The following is a 12222-nucleotide window of genomic DNA, read 5'->3' on the forward strand; positions in this document are numbered from 1 at the left end:
TTGGGAAAAACTACTATTTATTGCATTTTAGCACAAACCATAATTTCCTCTAATAAAGTTATTAGATAAAAAAAAAAAAAGTGATTTAGGTCATATTTAGCATTTCAGTTCAATCATATTTTTAAATTTTTTAGTTTAAAATAATTTTTTTAATATTATTTTGATGTATTGATATTAAAAATAAAATTTAAAAATATTATTAATATAATTTTAATATAAAATATAATTTTTCCCGCAACTTTGCTGAATCAGTCAAAACATTTTTTTGATAGGTCAGTGACCACAAAGATAAAATGGTCGAGTTCGTTGACTGACTATTTGATTAATGTACCTTTTTACGCTGTATTTATTAATTAGCACGGAATATATTACCAAGGAAAAAAAATGAAAATATTCACAGTTATTTAGGGCAAAGCAGATACCTGAAACAGTTTCTTCCTAGAAACACGTCATTGCAAAGACAGAGTTGCCAGGAATATAAAATCCTATTCGTTCAACTTCAAGATCTGACGGCTAGAGGAATACCTCCTTAAAACCCGACATGTCGGTGTCAGCGGAAGCCTAGGGTAGGGGACCGAGTAAAAAAACTGCCCGAAAAACGAGGAAGACAAAGAAATTATTACGAAAGAAAATAATATTTTTATCTAAGTCAAAATACCAGTCAAAACTCGAAGTAATCGACGGCTCGGATTTTATGATCCCAGAGCAGCAGTCAATGCAGAGAGAAAAAGGAGGTGACGTTAACTGTGGGGTGGGTCCCACTATATGAGGAGACAGAGCGCGTGGATTCTGTGGGTCATGTACTTAGAACTCTTACGTGTAGGATTGGGATTGGGTACACTTCATGTGTGGGGACCGCTTCTGTGGGTATTATTTTTTTTTTTTTAACAAGGATGTTAAATATTAATCAATGAAAGCCAGTATTCTCGCGATTATATGTTCATGATGATGCATTGCTGCTGCTGCTGCTGGGGCATTATAAGATGAGGTAATGAAAGATCGAAAAACAATTATTAGTGTCAGTGACATTAATTTCAGGTTGTTTAAAGAATTCATTTCTATGAAATATAGAAATAAAAAAAAATTTATTTTTCAATTTCTTGGTAAATTTTGAATTTGATTTTTTGTTCTCATTATTTATCTATCTCTTCATCCAAAAAATAACTACTTTTAACTAAAAATAATTATCGATTATCTATTAGAAAGGGGAAAACTATGACAAGACAATAGAGGAGTATGTGTGTGTGTTAAATTTTGATGAAGTTGAAATGTCTCTGCTTTAATTATTCAATATATATATTTTTATTTTTTTTGTAAAAATATGTAATACTTATTGCGCATTCACATATCTCCTTGGGATATTGGTATTCTCTCTCTCTCTCTCTCTCTCTCTCTATATATATATTATATATATATATATATATATATATATATATATATATATATATAACAAGGTATTCTAGGGGAAAAAAAATACCCTTCAACACCCTTGGTATGGATAAATAAATATGTAGGATAGAAATGTTACATACAAAAACCAAGTGGGAAGGAAATTATGCAATTTTCAGAAGAAATTTAATGGTGTCCTTTACATGCCTTTATGGTGTAATTGAATTTTTCCATCCAACAAAACCAAGTTGGGACCATTTAATTAAAATGAAAAGTGGAAAAACACTTCAAGGGATCAATATTTTAATATGAAGCATAGATTGCTAAACCGTAATAATGTATTTGTTCTCGTAACCACAAATGAAGTGAAAATTAAGAGGCAAAATAATCTTTTAAGTTTTAATTGGCATTATTTGATCTTTTCATATTTTTTTATCATAGCAAAATGATTTCATTATCCTTAAAACAAACAAAAAAAATAAGTTGGCGCATAAAGGCATTTTAGTCTTTTTTTTTTTTCAAAACATATAAAATAAATAAAATAACCATAATAAAATTACTAAACTAGCTTTGTGGGTTTTTTTGTACTTTTAACTATGTTTTTTTCTTTTTTGTTATAATCAAGTGTACTAAAAGCTAATTTAATATTTTAATAAATATAAATATTATTTAAAAAAATTGATTTATATATATTTGCTTGTGTTATCATGTAAATGGCTTTACATGCTTTTATTTTTTCCATGACAACCTAAATGCTCAAGTAGTTTATTAACCTTAAGGAGTATATCTTAATTAATCAGATTTTAGAATTGTTTTTTAAAAAATCATTAATTTAGATTTTTACTAATTCTAGAACCATTAAAAATTTATATAGTTGTCAAATATTACAAGGACATACATTAAAACCAAGGAGAAAAAAAAAAAAAAACTAACTATCACCAAACCATTGGAAATTCTGTCACATTCGCTGTCTAGGAAAGTAGACCCTTCCTTTACGAAATAAAAAAAATATCAAGAAAGCTCTTATTTCTTTGTTATGAGCCACCACACACATTATCCGAAAACAATATTGTGGCTCACTTACTGATGTCTACCACAAACATGCTAATAACTTTTTTTTATTAATTAAATTACAAAATCTCCCTGGAACCATGTGATTATTGCAAGCAAAAAACCAGTGTAAAATGACAAATATACCCCTAAAGCCCGGCCTAAATTTTTTTTTTGCAAGGGCAATATAGTAATTACAATGTGCACAGTGAAACAAAATTTCAAAAAAATCCCTAGACCAACCAAGTAATTTCAGTGTAAAAAAAAATATAAAAAAACTAAGTCACCCTTCAACAATTTTAGAATGACAAGAACCTAGAAATAAAGATATAATTTTACTCCTAAAAGACAGTTTTATGTGATTTTTTTAAGAATAAAATCACCAATTTACTATTACAATACAAATATATACGGTGGTTTTCCCACATATTTTAGGTTTTCATACTGCAAGGATATATCAGGTTACATTGACCTCATCATGTACAGTGCACCGTTCTGGAGTTCGGAGTATGAACAGATAGTCTCGGAGTTGATGACTGATGATTATTTAATTGGCATTTGAATATGTTAAAGCCAAATAATGAATGAAATAACAGTAAAAACTCAAAACCGCTTCCATTCACTGAAGAAACGTAACCATGGCTTAAGCATCAACACTTTCAAGTATGGCACCTGTGTGGTTAAACCCACATGACACCTCCAATGCTTTCATTTTCTTCTCAAAGGCAACCAATGTAGGATTTCCGTAGTCAAAATCATCCCCATGACCCTGTATGCAATATCCTAAGCTCGTAACTCGTAAAGACAAATATGAATGCGCAGAAGAAGCACAATAACAATGAATTTACAGAGATAATAACAAAAAAATGCAAGGTGTGCTTCAACACAGCAAACCAATCATATTCTAAAGGTCAAATGAATTGATGAACATTTTGTGATTGTTTTGAATTAACATTTTGAAGTAATTTTCAGTATTTTAACCATAGCAGAAAACCACGCAGGATAGAACTTTGATGTTACCATATAAAATCCAACAATGCATTTACCATAATATCATCAAAATAAACTAAAAGTTAGTGTCTCATATCAAGTAAAAGTGACAAGCATTTAATGGTACAGGCTCATGAACTATATGTTAGCAGCATCTAATATTATTGGTAGAGTGGCCAAGATTAATCATTTCACAATAAGGAAAAGATTGTGAGGGAGAATTAAAAATAATACTCTGACTTGTCTAGCAAGAAATGTTTTCAAACTTGGAACTTACTGTAGGCACCATTACCATTGGCTATCTATTGCGTGATGATTTCAAGTATCATTGTTGATCATCTATTACTTACCATGGCCATCGCGGGCTACTGAAAAAAAAATTAATGGTAATGCAAATATCTGTTTTCCTTTTTCTCAAAAAGAAAAAAGAAATCTGTTTTTACGACACGCTGAGGCATTGATATTTAAAATGATGTTTTCAAGCATCGTACATAACTCATTGGAAGAAGGTAATTTCATAATATACGGGAGAAGAGAAAGCAAACCAATTGTCCACCAGAAGAAAGTCCATCTTCAGAAAATGTTCCGTGTGAACCTCCCCAGCCCCAGGTAAACACATTGCCTTCTGAAGGTTAAGGTTAATAATTAAACTCAGCTATTTGATTCAAGTAATCATAAGCAAAAAATTATTTTACACAATACAATGCATTGTGCATGGCATAAAAAAGAAAAATTATATACTTCAAGAAGAGAGTGAATCATTTGAACAAAATGGAAAAAAAAACTTCCCCTTAACGGTTATTTTTCACAATTTTTCATCATCGCCCCTTGTTTTTTACCTTAAAACCAATTATTTTACCTTTCTTCAAATATACATCAATCAATTGTTAAATTGATAATAAATTAAATTGTTTAATTTATTTAATCTTAGTTTGTTTAAAATTATAATTTATAGGTAAATCAACTTATTAGAATTAAATTGATGAACAAGTTTTGAAGATTAATGACTGGGATGTAATTAATATAAAGGATTACAATTCTTAAACCTAGAAAAATTAAGTAGAGATTTGATTGAATAAATTTTTTAAAACTGTCCTAAAATAATAATAAATGTAATATTATTTAGGAGGCAAAGTGATATTTTACTTTTTATAGGGTTATTAAGTTTTCCCTCCAAATAAAATGTTATGCCTCATATTTTCTATAAGTTATGATACATAACATATTATACACTCCATACCTATATAGATAGACAGGGCAGAGAAAAGAAAGACTAGAAGAAAAATATGATAGATTGTCTAACAAAATTCTTGGGATCCTTAAAAAAAAAATTAAATTACCGTTTCCACCATGCCTTAGATTTTTGGAAACTCAACAGTATATATCATTACAACTAGCCAACAGAATAGAAAATCCTTATTACCATGCTAGCAAAGTTAGAAATCTATATCTGAAACTACAAATTTACATTTAAATTTCCAACTAAAATATTTAGTACCTGAAATCGCTGCTGTATGCTTCCAACCACAAGATACCTGTGTATCACAAAACAATCAAAACAAGAAAATAATGAATCATTTATGTTAAGAATGCCATCCCTACTTGGAAACAGAGCACAAGTCAAAGTAACACACTTTAAATTAATTTCTGAATCAGAATGTAACAAGATAGCCCTATAACATATTTCTCCAAGAAACAGCAGTATATAAACCTTTTCAACAGGAGATCTCAAAAATGGGCCTTCAACTCGCTCCGGTATATGCAAGACATCAATAGAACTGTCAACCAAAAATGTTTTATCCAAAAAAACATGTCAGTGTTCAACAAACAAAACTTTCATCTGTAATCCTACTGTGAACAACATCAACTTTAATGGATCAAGCAGTGAACATTCAACAAGCCTAAACTTCAAGATTGACATAAGGGAATATAGATACCCGTTGCCAAGACAACCATTTTCATTTGAGCCCCAAGTGTATAGTTCACCACTACCTATGGCAAGGTAGTGAAAGGAAAAGAAAACATGTTAGATTACACTAATCATAAGTATATACACGTGTGTGTGTGTGTGTTGTTGTTGTTGTTGTGTGTGTGCGTGAGAAATTTTTTTCTAAAATCTAGTCACTGGAACCAATGGGTATAAAGACAATCCCTTTTATGGGTCAGTGAAGATGAATGTAGTTTAGGCACTCCTCAACAGATCTCTTAACAAAAAATCAAGAAGATTTACATAAACCAACATCAGGCTAATGTTCTAAAGTCCAATTTATTCATACCATCCTTTTAGGATCAGATTGATGAAACTAGGGATTGACAATCCTCCTGACATGCCAACTGGCAAAATATTCATGAAATTTACCCATGACGACCTGCAGCGATTCCCTTACAATGTCCCAAACAATTAGAACAAAAGCACAGCGAACCTTTGGACCAAAGCTACTTTCGTTACTTCCAACTCAAAATATATCTGCAAATATATATGTTTTATTGGAAACAGAACAGTTAATCGGTTCTTCAATCATAGATCTAGAAATATCTTCATGCTAAGACAAAACCTACAAAAGCGAGAAATTCCATCATTACGAAATCAAGCTTCCTGATAAAATGACCACCTTTATCCTCCATATCTTTGATAAAATTATTATTTCTGACCATTAGCATCCCTTTGAAACAGCCTGGTACATTCCATTCGTTCACCATTTCTTTCTGACCATTAGTGTCCCTTCCCAGTCCTTCAACTTGCCAAACTACTCAACTTCCTGTCTGAAAAACTAGCCTTTCCACCAATCTATCAAGACCATCAATCTGTGGGGGGGTTGGTGTGAAAAGAGTATAAAAATAACTAATCAGCTTATTTTGATAATGTTAGGATGTTTTTTTTTCAGCACATCCCTGTTCCTCAAGTCTCTTCATATTCCCATCTCCTATAACATAATGTGATAAGATGACACTGATATTTATACACCTCTACATTCAAGCACACAAACAGATATGCACAAAAATATGTGAATATGAAATACAAATACTATAAAGAAACCAAGAAATTACTAGTTATAACACATGTGTGATAGCCACCACATGCTACTTCTTGAGAATAAGGCAATTTGCCTATCATAGATGGCGTCGTTGTGTTGTTCGCATCTCCAAAAGCCTACAATATTTTCTCAAAAGAAATCATTTCCAGCAGATAGATTATTAATATAAGATGCGTTTAAAAGTCAACAAAATCAGAAAATGATTGCTTACAACCAATGTAAACACCAAATCTAGCACTGACCAGTTTATCTACTGCTTTTTCACCAAATATGTAGACAGAGCCGTTCTCTGCAATACCAAAAATTCACACAAGCTAGAGATGTTAAAAGTAAATCTACATAGCATCAGTCTTATATGAACACAGAGAAAAACAAAATCATCGAGAAGAAGCTCAATACCATCAATGCAGGCTGAATGAAGCAAGCCAGCAGCAATGTTTTTAACCTACAAATCCATTCACACAGTAGCCATGAGACAATGATTAATGATGGAAATGAACTTCCATTCCAGAGATGACATTATCAATCAACAATCGAAATCTTATCTGTAAAATACCTTAACGCCATCAAGTTTCTTAATGTGTCTAGGTGTATATTCACTGCAAAATAATAAAAAAATATATAGAAATATGTTAAAATACATAATTAACAAATGGAAAGACATGGCTGGCTAGCAGAATCAATTTCAGAAGGCCCATAGAATCCCATCACACATAGACACATCTTGAGGCACCTTATACAAATGCTAGACACCTCAATTTATGTGCGTGTAGCATCAGGTACCAACCTTGGAAGTTGCTCAAACAAATCCCCTTTTACACAAATATAGGTCAATTTGAATAATTGATGCCAGGCTTGGTACACATTGAGTTCATCTCTTCCCAACTCAGTTGCTAGGTTAGAGCTATAACCCTATTAACACACTAAAGATACATAACAAAAAATATGGATAAGGCCATTCTTAAACAAACCAGTGATCGATGTGTGTGTGTTTGTGGATGCTCATGCCTTTCTAGTCAAATGGCATCTATTGACCATGCTGCTTCTCCACAGCCCGTGGAATATATAATTTAAGCGCATTGGGCTAAATATTCAAAACCCAGTTATAAAAGCTTGTTTCTAGCGAGCATTGGACTGGCGAAAGAATAAAAACAGAGAGCATAGCCCTAGCATACTTTAATAAGCAAACTAAACTACAATCTTAGGGAAACGATTTGTAGCCTGAATGGTAAACAAATTCATGCCTACCCTTTGATGTGGGCACCAGTTGATCAATGGTGCAAATGAATTCATGCCACATTTGCGGCATGGAATTCTTGCCACCCAGGATGATTTGTGACCTTAAAATAAGATACAGAAGTACCACAGCAATATTATCCCACAAACCACTGGTACACATTTAAATTGCGTACGTAACTTTTGACACAATCAGTAAGTCATCATATTCCAATATTAGAAAGGGATAGTCCTTTGGATTTAAGAGGAAAGAAAACGAACTGAGTTTCACATAAAACAACTAAAGAGCTAGCAATAATCAAATTCAACCTGCTGCTTCTAAAAAACCCCAAAAGACTTGATTGATGGCCATGACCAAGTCGCCCAGATCCTCCTCCTCCCCAGCTCAAGGCCTGACCTCCATCTGATGAAGAATATAAGCAACAGTCAATACAAAACAGTGTTTAGACCACACCACTTTCCTATAGTCAAAGGAACCAGTGAGTGATAACAAGGAGGGGAAAAAATCACTAAGATTTTCCTTCTACAGACCAGTAACTGCAATTGAGTGCTCTGAAGCCAAAGCTACCATTTTAATGTTGATGCCGCTCAAACATTCTACTTTTGTTGGTACAGGGACTACGTTTTCAGCCTCTGCATATCAATGTAAAACATAAGTACAAAGTAACCAGGCCTTGAGTTTTTGTTTCAAACAACTAAAAGATTAAAGGGAAGAACTTCAATAAGAGAAGCTAGGCAATCACAATGATGTCACCTATATATTTAACACAGTACAAGTTTAGTTTTTACTTTTTCCAAGACCCAGCTGTCCATTTGAGTTCTTTCCCCACATATAGAGCTCTCCATCCACTACAGGAAATGGTATTTATTGTCATAGAATGGAATAAGATATACAGTCACAGAAAGCAAATAATACAGCCAGTAAACAGAAGAAACAAAATAAAATCCATGAGCTGGCACTTTTATCCCCTCTTCCAATTCCACAGGTAATAAAGAAGTCTACATACTAGAAATTAAGAGTGAAGAAGGTTGAATTGATCATTAGAAGAAGAATTAGGCAGGGGTTAGGAAAACTAAGAGTGAGCACTTCAGTAAGATGATGAAAAACCCAGACATGATCCCTTCAAACCTCCCCTCCCCTCTTTTCCCAGTTCCCATTGAAAAAAAAAAAAGAAGAAGAAGAAGAAGAAGAAGCGGAATTGAACTATAAGTTGAGCGAGTAAATCTTTGAACTCAGAAAGTGATTGATTCAGTAATTCTGAAACAAGCAAGTATAGAAACAACAGTGTGATAGGAAATGAAATATGGCTCTTATAGGTAAATTCCTAAAAAATATGAATAGTTTTTGTTTCAAGAATCACTTGGAAGCAACATTCATCCAGCTCCACAAGAATGCTATAACCACCCACAAACCTGTAATAGCACATGAGTGATGATAACCAGCTGAAATTTGCACAATTTCCTTTTTGAGACCAGAAACTTCAAGTGGCTCCTGCAATTGTGAGGCACATGTATAATACAAAAGAACTGCTCCATTGACAATTTTGAAAACAGTCCAATCAATCATAGATTAATAGAAGACACTAAAGTACCATTTATGAGCACAATTCACAAAAGAGAATTTTCATAAGAATGTATATTACTTATTTGGAGATAGAGACTTATAAGACCTATTTCTATTTAACCAAGTTTGTTCTTGTTGATAACATCCAATTTCATGAATGAGTTGCTTCCAAAGCTGAGTTCCAAACACCTCTCAAGAAAAATGAGAGAACATCGTTTAAAATGGCTCTGCTATAGATGAGCAGATGCCCCCATGAACAGGTCATCGTTATCAAGTTCACAGGACAAGAGGGCAAGTGACAGACTGAAAATGACTTCATTTGATTTAGAACAAAGTTTTCGTTTATAAAAATTTCAAACAAAAATGGATCAGATAAGGTAAGGATAAGATGATTTGCGCTGGCAGCTCCATCTAACAAAAGTTAAGGCTAAGTTTAGGTGTCTTTACTAGTTGCTTTGGATAGGTAACAGATTCTCATTGACGTCAAATAGGTCTCTCAGAAATTCTCCAAATGGATCAGCGTGAAAACGAAAAAAAAAACATAAATGGCACCAAATGTTAAGCAAATCGCAAACTACCACATCTTTTTATACAAGTCTCCTAACCCTGAGAGTTATGTGCGTGAGGGACCACCACATGCAATCCACTACACCAGCCGCTTAAGACGAATAAATAAAGAATATTTCCACTCTCTATTAGAAGCATCCTGTCTTTTCTCTGCAATTTTCTTTATGGCAGGTTGGGGCCATCAGCTTCATATTCTAAGCACTCTTATGGTAAGGTCCTCCTAGCACATCGAGTGCTACCTGTGATCTGATAGCTCTTTCACTCTTCGTACATTTTGTAGTTATATGGCCCTACATGGTTTACGGTGATTGATAGAAGATACTCAACCTTTTCCTTTTCACACCATTTATCACCAACTTGCATGTTAATGAAATCACACCATAATGTAGCAAAGAGCCAAAAAAGACCTATCATATACTTGATCCCATTGCCTGTTGTCCATGTTGAATAGTTGCTTTAGAAGTCATAATACTCATGGACAAAGGTCGATGTTCTTGTGCCAAGAGAGAGGAACATGACTACTTGCTCTAAAGTTACAATTGGATAACCCTCTGGACAACTTAAAACAGACAGCAAACAGCACAAATTCAATAAACTAATGATCCTGCCATAGTTACATGAACTGTAATTCTACATGATCTAAGGGCTAATGAGAGCATAGAGGGAAAAGGACTTTCACCCTACAAAGTAAAGGAATCCCAAAACCCAACAGTGAGATGCTATAATAGTTACTTGAACTCCAATTTAAACCCCCAAACTTTCATATTTTCTTTACTTCCGAGAAGATCACAAGTTCAGTGCAACGAAAATTATCTTTTTATACATGCAAAAATCAGCGAGAGTATCTTAAAGATCCTGTATCGATTGAAGGAAAGACATCGTCTAATGATAGAAGCATAGACAGAGAGGAGAAAGGATTGAAGAAAAAAAAAGTTTCTGATACTGTACCATACAATAAGTAGTGTTGTTTGAAATGCCGAGCTGTCCAAAATCATTAAGACCGGTGGCATAAACACGCCCAGTTTCTGTCGAGGGACAATAATTTGTAAGCCTCTACCCAGATACACTAACAACTTCAAATTCATCATCAACAATAACTACTCACAGTCAATTAAACTAAAACAATATAACTCAGACAAAAAAATTATAATAAATAAGAGATCCACATGTTCCAAAATTGCTAGCTGATATAATTGAAAAAAAAAATGTCTAAAAATCATATTACATAGAATTATATTTTCATCCAATCACTTTCTCTTTTTCATCATTTATCCGTTTAAATAAAGCTACAGAATTGAATTTTAAAAAAAAAAAAACTGAATACATTGAATTTAATCGAGTTCAATTTTACTCATTTCTCCAAAAGAAAATTCAAAATTCAGTTCTGAATTATTTCCAAATACCATAAGAATCAATAACACAGCTCCAAAACGAGAAAAAACTTCACAATTCAGCTCAAATGAGAGATGTAAAACGACAGAGAGAGAGGACCTGTTAAGAAGAGAGTGTGAGCACCGCCACAAGAAATGGATTTGAGATTAGAATTATGAAAGAAAGAGGAATTCATAAGCTTAGGTCTCCACATAGAATCTAAGTTTCCGTATCCTAATCTTCCGTAATCACCATTACCCCACACTGCCGCGGATCTCTTTCTTCCTTCGCTTGACGACGACGACATCCATCGTTTATAACAATAACCTAATCCTCCTCCTATGAACACACTTTTTTTTCTCATTTTCAACCAATTTACTTTCAGGTTTTTCTTGATGATCGATCGATCCAACCAGTTTTCTTTGTGCAGAGAGGTTGATGAATGGTTTAGAAGAATGCAACGTAGTTTTTTTTAAAACAAGTTGGTAGGCTTCTCTAGAGAGTAATTTGTGAGATGGTATTACCTATCACATTAACAAAACATCCAAGGCACGGTCGATTTTATATGAATTTACCGCCTCACTTTCTTTACTTCACTTTTTATTATTTTTAAATAGTATTTGAAATTATTATAATAATTATTTTTTAAAGTATTTTTTATTTGAAAATATTAAAATATATTTTTTTTTATTTTTTAAAATTTATTTTTAAAATCAGCACATTAAAAAAATCTAAAAATTATAAAAAATATATATAATTTTAAAAAATAAAAAATGTTTTTTAAACACAAACTATATATAAATAGTGGTTTACTTTCTCCTTTTTTTTTTTTTTTTCGGATGGTAAGTTTTACTATTTATATAAAGAATAAACCATCTTTTTTTTAATATTCAAATTTCTTTCTGTTAAATTATATTTTTTATATCCTAATTAGAAGAAATTAAGCTTGAATTTATCAATAAAAATACAATATTTAAATATAGAAGACTAATAAGCACAATGAAAATATATAACTGACCA

General features: G+C 32.5%; 1 protein-coding gene across 5 annotated transcripts; it reads right to left on the minus strand.

The window, feature by feature from the left end:
* Positions 1–2711: 2711 nt before the first annotated feature.
* On the minus strand, positions 2712–11721 carry LOC118031117 (ultraviolet-B receptor UVR8). 5 transcript variants are annotated; one of them, XM_035035450.2, is made up of 15 exons: positions 11323–11721; positions 10785–10856; positions 9114–9192; positions 8490–8549; positions 8232–8333; positions 8010–8103; positions 7021–7063; positions 6864–6909; positions 6707–6753; positions 6478–6580; positions 5367–5421; positions 5141–5207; positions 4928–4964; positions 3975–4054; positions 2712–3208 (listed from the first exon to the last, which is right to left on the minus strand). In XM_035035450.2, the coding sequence occupies exons 2-15, from the start codon at positions 10839–10841 to the stop codon at positions 3083–3085; spliced, it is 996 nt and encodes a 331-aa protein (XP_034891341.1). In that variant the 5' UTR covers positions 10842–10856; positions 11323–11721; the 3' UTR covers positions 2712–3082. The 5 variants fall into 5 exon arrangements, with proteins under 5 accessions (XP_034891341.1, XP_034891317.1, XP_034891325.1 ...); XM_035035426.2 differs by having other exon boundaries at positions 3975–4051; positions 10780–10856; XM_035035434.2 differs by having other exon boundaries at positions 10780–10856.
* Positions 11722–12222: the final 501 nt, after the last annotated feature.

The sequence above is a fragment of the Populus alba genome, chromosome 5, assembly GCF_005239225.2.
Source record: "Populus alba chromosome 5, ASM523922v2, whole genome shotgun sequence".
NCBI lineage: Eukaryota > Viridiplantae > Streptophyta > Magnoliopsida > Malpighiales > Salicaceae > Populus > Populus alba.

Coding starts and splice junctions, on each gene's coding strand:
- LOC118031117 (XM_035035434.2), bottom strand. CDS start 11,566: ATGAGAAAAAAAAGTGTGTTCATAGGAGGAGGATTAGGTTATTGTTAT. Junction 7,064..8,009: donor GGGTTTTTTAGAAGCAGCAG/GTTGAATTTGAT, acceptor ATTATTTTGCAG/TGAATATACACCTAGACACA. Junction 5,208..5,366: donor AATGGTTGTCTTGGCAACGG/GTATCTATATTC, acceptor TTTGGTTGACAG/TTCTATTGATGTCTTGCATA.